Genomic DNA, 7243 nt, shown 5'->3' with positions numbered 1-7243 from the left:
TACTGGCAGTAAAAACACATGATCCTGTGGAAAGAGAGACAAGATGGTAGTGAGTTTAGCTTTCTTTCTTTCTCTCTTTTTTTTTTTTTTTTAAAGAAAACTTGCTTAAGCCTTTCTTGCCATTCAGCAGAAAAGCCTCAGAGAATGGGGGCCCTCTACCTATTAATGGGGTGGTTAACATGATGCTTTTGACTCAGGCTATCTGCTAGATGCCTCAGAGGACAAGACCCTGAGGTGCACCTGAAAGCTCTTTGAGGGCAGTGACCTTCTCTGGATGATCCTATGACCTCCACGGAACATTGTTTACTCTATTTGTGGTTTTAGAGATCGAGTCAGGAAGAGCCTCTTCTAGTTCTGTGCAGCTCAGGTCTCTTAGGTACTCAGGGAGCCCTCAGGGCCTCAGACTTACTGTAAAATGAGCAGCGTGACAGGCACGTGCTGAGATTTCCATCAACATCAAAATATCAGGAGTATGAGGTTTCATGGGCACAAAGGGTCAAGCATATGGAGTCTGGATAAAGCATCTAGGTCATATCTGTTTTATAATAATTCTCTCACCCTACCCCCGAAATGCAGCTAATCTTTCAAAAAGGGAGGACGGTGTCATTACTTCATTACTGTGAAATTGCTTTTCCTTATGCAAATTAAAATTGAAGGCTATCTTCTACCACTGGAAAGAATGCTTTCCCTTCTCCTGCCCCGCATCAGTCATGGCAGGATAAACTGATTTTGAATTTTTTTTTTTAAGAATTTTTTTTTAAAGTTTATTTTTATTATGGTGACATTGGTTAACAAAATCCAGTAAGTTTCAGGTGTACAATTCAACAGTAAGGCATATATATAGCATTGCGTAATTTCGAGGGTTTTTTTTTTTTTATGGAGGTTCCACTAAGAATGTTGTTTGACTGGATAATACCTCCATAAAATATCTGCTTTATAGCCAGTCTTAATATATTGTCAAAATAAATCTTTGACCTTCTTTGGCAGAGGTTTTCATACTTCTGTGCAGCATATATTGTTCTTGGTATGAACTTCTCTATAAACAAAATCATTCCTCCCTCCTCGATCAGTGTAAAAGGTGACAAAATTGAATGCCTGCCCGATCCAAGACATAGCCTCTATAGAAAACCTGAGTAAGGCAAGAACAACTTTAGAACCCTGTTCACTGATATGTAAGCAACAGACTAGTTTTGCAGGTCTGGGAGAACCTTTATAATTCTGTTTCCGTGGGGGGGGGCCCAAGAGTGTTCCCAGTGACCTTGAGGTTGTTTACTTATCCTGGACAGGTTTCTTTCCTTTTAGATGGATCAACCCGGATACCTTGGCTTCCGTAAACATGTTAGCACAGCACTTCCTTTGTCCCACTCTGGTTCTGGATGCCTTTTTTGTATTAAAAGTGCTACCGACCTCCATGCCCCAGGTCACTAAAGCTTGGAGCCAAGAACATCAGAGTATCAATTCCTTCTGGGGTGATTTCAACACCTGCCCTCCTCCCATGACTCTGCAGAGGTTCCAGGGAAGGAAAGTGACTCATTTGGGCAAGGCCATGTCCCAGGAGTTATGCAAATCAGAGTAAGCAGATTAGGATTTCCCCACTTCTGTGTTTACGCTTACCCCTAATCTTCCAGGCACCAGGCTTCTGAGATGGGCCTGTGACGTTTCCCTGGTGCTCTGTGCTCTGTTTTCTTGGGGAGAATCCTCAGCAATTTTCTCTAATTGAACCCCCTGCTTTACAGCTTAATTGACATATAGTTTACAAAGCACAGAGTTTTGTCTACTGTAAATGTATAGTGTGATAATTTTTAATAAATGTACATAGATGTGCAATCATCACTACAATCCAGGAGAACTCACTTTGTTTTGCTTCATCTCTTCCCCAAGCCAGTCTAACTTTCAAGGTTAATCTTGCAATAAGCAAGGTCTTCCTTTTATCACGTCAACACAAATGATCATTATTTTTCTAGAAATAATAGATATGTTCCTATACTCTTAAAAAAGGCTGCTAATCATGCCCATTTGTATTCAGATATGACTTGTGTGATGGTCTTTAAAAAAATTTTGGGAGTTAGTTCCTCTTATAAATCTCTTGTTCTCAGTCACAAAATCAGAATGTTTTGACCTCAACCACATGGGGTACAGGAAGGTCATTCATTGGATAAAAGATTTTATAGCAAGTACGGTGTCGCACAAAAAGCACGAGAGCCTTGCCGGAGTGACTGTATGGATGCCTGTTATAAAATATTGACAGTCCATAAACTGTGATGAGAGCGCCATCTGATGGAAAGGCATGAGAGGGCAGGAGCCATCAAGATGACATTTCATAAATAGAATCTGAGTCATCTTCCTCTTCCGAGTTTAGATAATGGATTTGAGATAAAGCATTTGCATTTAGGAATCTGTTGGTCTTTGGGTTTGGCACGCCTTTCAAACGCAAAGGTAGTAGAAAGCTACTCATTCCTTTTAGTCACCTTACTATAATTTTTTAAGAAACACTTTAAAATATAGAAAAACAGCTATCCAGTGGACTTTCATAGCAGTTGATATTTCACGAATGAATGCTGTACTTTCTGTATCATTTTCAAGTCAGGAACATACCAGAGTTAGAACCAACCTTTTTTACCGGTGGTTCTTAGCCCCTAATGCCTAGCTTAAAAAAAAATATTAACGTTGTTAGCTTGATAGCTGCAGCTCTCTACACTTCAGCCCAATGAACCTTTTCAGGCTTAGTACCCACTAGTCTCCAATGAAAAATTTTGTTTTCTAATCCCTAGCACGTCCCATACCAGTTTATTTAAATATCTTGAGATGGAACCCAGCATCAAAAACCTTTAAAAAAAAAAAAAAATCCTCTCTAGATGATTCCAGTGTTCAAGTTTGCCAGACAGTGATGTTCTGGAGCAGCGCTTCTCAAAGTTTAATGTGCATATAGATCACCTAGGGAATCTATAGATGTAGATTTTGATCAGTAGGCTGATGTAAACTCAGAGCTTCTGCATTTCTAAGAAGACTTCCAGGTAATGCTGATTTTGTTGGTCCACCGACCACACACACCAGGACGATCTAGAGGATCTAGACTACATATCTGTCTCTAACTTCATTTTCTTTGTTTATGACTTTGTATCTACCTGTACTTCCCTTCTCTAGTCTTAATCTGTATTTAACTCCGCTCTATTCTTCAATTTTATTTCAAAAGCCATCTCCTCGAAAGTACAGACTCTGCTCTCGCTAATGAGGGTCGCCTTTGCAGGTTAACTCTTACTCATCTTTAAAGACTTAGCTCTGTTATGGCTTCAGGAAAGGCTTTTCTGATATGCCTTTCCTATGGCCCACCGAGAACACCCAGAATTTGTTACTCTAGTTCTTCTTTTCTCTTTTTACCCACCTTTCTTCCCTCCACTTCTTTTGCTTTCCATTGGATCCTGGACTTGGTATTTTCAGTCCCTGAACAATACTTGTCCCATCTCTTTCCCCTTAGCAGGCTGAGTGATCCAGAAGGGCTGGGGCCATAGAGGTTAAATTCACAATTGTAGATTTAGTTTTTTCACTCTAAACCAGGTGAAAGTTCAAATATTTTTTGAAAGAATGAATAAAATGAGTCCATTTTTCGACTCAGATAGTGTTGCCCTTGGCAAGCATGGACACTTTTTCCACTCTTGGCATCCAGGTGGCTGTGAGATCCAAGCCTTTTCCCCAAAGAGGTTTGGAATACAGCTATTCCACCGTCTTTTATGGCTTGTATCTAGGGGCCTTAAAAATAAAGTTTTGCTTTATTCATTTATTTAAAAAAAACCCCAGTGTTTTTATTATGGATAATGTGAAGAAATTTACTACAGGTTGCCTTTGTACATGTATTTGATTCAAAGTTTGCATTTAGGTCTAATGGTCATCAAATACTATTTAACTATTAATATGAATAACAGTTAAAAGCTAGGTTCTGGGTAGGTTCAAATTTCATTGCTTTCGCGCATCAGCTGTAGGACCTTGGGTAAGTCAATGAACATTTCAAAACTTCAGTTTCTTCATTTAAAAAAAAAAGAACAGTAGTACTTATAGCATTATTTTGGGGATTATATGAGGTCATGTATATAATAATCTTACCTAGTACCTGTCATACAGTAATCGTTTAATAGACTATGACTATTATTCATAAATAATTTTAGAATGACAGCTTAGTGTAAAGAAAGGGCACTGGGCAGAGTATCAATCTTGAGTTGTCCTAGCTCTATCAATCGTAAGCTGTGTGACAGCAGAAATGTCATCTGACCTCTGAGCTTTAGTATCTTCTATAAAAGGAAGTAAAAAAAATTTGCTTGACTTGCCTCAAGGCTCGATGAAAAAGAACTAGAAATGTTTTCTCAGGGAGATGGAGATTCATTTGCTCAGTTATACTGTTCAGTAATGAGTTTAGTTCTTTAACTGTGATATTGAAATAGGCTGTAATAAACCCCAAGAGGAAGAGAATCCTACTCAGGTACAGATAGAGAATTCAGATGTCCCTACAGAATACACTAAACAGGAAACTGTAAAAGCACTTTATAAACTATAAATCACTAGGTACTATGTATAAATCTTTATAGTTTTTTTTTTTTTTTTTAAGCCACCGGCTTTTCTCTTATATTAAAAGTAGGATGGCTGTGACTCAATATTAAAGAAAAGCAGGTGCAGGGTTCAGATAACTCCAAATTCAACTGGAATTTAACGGGAAATAAAAATTTGATGTCACCATCTGAGACTGAAATTTGGCAGCATTCCACTTGCCGAGTTCAGTTATTTAAAAAAAAAAAAGGGCAGCCAGCAGGGCTATAAAAGCTCTCAATATATTTGCAAATTGATTTTTCCAGAGTACACACTCCATGTCCTGGAATTCCAGGCAGTATTCTTGGACTCATTTCCTAGGTTCACTTATGGAAGGGAAATACCACCCCGGAGAGTAAAACGAGGCTTATAGTCAAATCACCATTGAGTTTTCTTTATACTGAAGTTATTTTCACATTTATATAAATTTTCCTGATAACGTCTTTACAGTGTGGATTATTTATAATTTTAAAGCCTCTTGTATATTTAAGTGACCAAGCAATTTCTATATTAATACTCTAAAGGACCCTGAAAGCACAGCACTGTCATATATATTTTTGGTGTCATTTATTCATAGATAATTAGGTATATGTTACTGTGGAAAAATGTCTCAGCTAGCGTAGGTGACCTTTCTGGTTCTTTCCTGTCTGGAATCTATGACTGAACAAGTTGCCAAATTGTTAGGGGCATACTAAAGCTGACTGAACTCTTTTCAAATTTCATTTCATTTATTACGTATAATTGTTTAAATAGACCAATTCAAAAAAGCAAACTCATACTCAATTTTATTAATTGATAGATATGTCTTTCACCAAGTTCAGCTGTAAGACATGCATAATAGGTGGCTTCATTCTAGATATGGCAACGCTAATGTCATCCTTAATTTTGTCATCTCTCACCCTTGTCATCCAATAAAAAGCAAGTCATGTAGCTATTTCTTCATTCAGCCTACCTCTTACCATCCTTGCTGCCCAAAGCCAGGATCTGCAATAGTCTCTTAACAGGTTTTCTGCTCATCCATTATTGCCACCTCCATTTCATTCTCTGCCCTGAGCTAGAGTGATGCAAAACAAACTGAATCATATCCCACCTTTGCCTAAAAACCTTCAATGGTTTCTCACTGCTTTTAGTGTAAAGGCCAGAATATTCAGGTTCATAAATCCTAAATATTTGGATCTTTTCTACCTCTCCACACAATGGCAAAACTCTTCTGCCACCTACACTGACCTGTTCTCAGTTCCTCCTTTACTGTTTCTTCCCACTCTGGCCTTTGTAGAATGCTGTCTCCTGTACCCAGAAGGCTACGCCAAATACTGCCAAATTTCCCAGTCCTCCCCCAGCTATGTAGAAGGCCACACAGAGAGGAAGTGAAATAAATTTTTAAGTGAATAAATAAATGATAAGGTTTTTTTTTTGGAGAGGAGGGATTAAGAATTTATTTGGGCCTTCGTTACAGTTACCTCACATAAAAAATCAGGGGCAGCGAGACTAGATAATTTCTCAGTTCCTTACTTCAGCACTTCAAATACCAGGATTTTGGTTAAGTGAGGAACATCTTAGGTGTAAGAAAGTGAAAACTGGAATCTGTTTGTTCTCTTTGTTACTTTGACCAATGGGGCTAAGAGAACTATTGAACAGCCTCAAACAGTCTGCTTTGCCTAACAGACTTAGGGAGAACTTTTCAAAGCTCTATCTACTTTTTCACCCCAAATAGCCTTTTTGATGATAGCTATGTAGAAATAAATAGGACAAAGTAAAATGTAGAAAACAATGTAAAGGAAAATACTTTTCTCTATGAATAAAGTTCAGACAGCTTTAAATAAATAAAGCTCACTAAACATTTTAAGTTAGAAAACACGGTACCATTAACCTTCTATTTAATTTGCTTTGGTTTATATAAAAATATATAAAGCACTATATGGGAATATCGGTCACTTAAACTTGGCAACCACTATACTTCAACCAAAATTATATTCTCAGATGCTGTTCTGCTAAAATGGTGAAAGGCTGGATCAATATAAATCTGAGTGTATGTGTAAGAATTATTTGTTGCCAAGTAGTTTTCCTGTTAGATTGTATAATGCTGCTGCATTTCATACTGAGCCTTTACTCTTAGAGGAGACTCAAAAATCACTATTTACATTTGCTTCTGCAAACATCGTTAACATTTAAATTCCTGACTAATTTGTGAGGAGAAAGTTTATGGACTGTGACTACAGTCCATAAAGCTGGACTACAGTGACAGAGAAGAGGGGGGAAGATCTAATCATTTATTTAGTGAACTTAGAAGTTTCCAGGGAGTTAGGTCCTATCGTTGTTAAGAGCTTACCCATCACCTTGACTGACCGTTATGAGTGGCTCTTCTTTTCCACGTGCCGGATTTCTTTCTTTGTCTTCACCTTATAACCTTCTCCCTGCTTTAGAAGGAATGTTACATGTTAAGATTTCATGGCAAAAGAGTTTTAGTTATAAAGCAGTTCCCATTCTGGTTCCTTGGGGCTGGATTAGGATAAGTCAAACACAGTTTAAAGCACTTTGTCACTTCATGTCCAAAAATACAATCTGCTTTAACCACACAGCGTAGCATCATCAAGCCAAGCTGGGTAGAACTGTCGGGATGAAAACAACATACCTGAACATCACAATAATTCAGTAGGTTAGTGATAAA

General features: G+C 37.9%; 1 protein-coding gene across 3 annotated transcripts in view; it reads right to left on the bottom strand.

Moving 5' to 3' along the window:
- Nucleotides 1-6921: 6921 nt before the first annotated feature.
- Nucleotides 6922-7243, bottom strand: part of ANK3 (ankyrin 3) — a 556993-nt gene continuing 556671 nt past the window's right edge. For all 3 annotated transcript variants that reach the window (XM_025049361.1, XM_025049362.1, XM_025049363.1), the window contains one exon: nt 6922-6992. In XM_025049361.1, the coding sequence (XP_024905129.1) occupies nt 6924-6992 (69 nt within the window). In that variant the 3' untranslated portion in view covers nt 6922-6923. The remainder of the gene's footprint in view (nt 6993-7243) is intronic.

Source organism: Pteropus alecto, unplaced genomic scaffold, assembly GCF_000325575.1.
Source record: "Pteropus alecto unplaced genomic scaffold, ASM32557v1 scaffold155, whole genome shotgun sequence".
NCBI classification, from domain to species: domain Eukaryota; kingdom Metazoa; phylum Chordata; class Mammalia; order Chiroptera; family Pteropodidae; genus Pteropus; species Pteropus alecto.
Note: the sequence above shows the minus strand (reverse complement) of the source record. Positions and strands in the feature narration are given on the sequence as shown.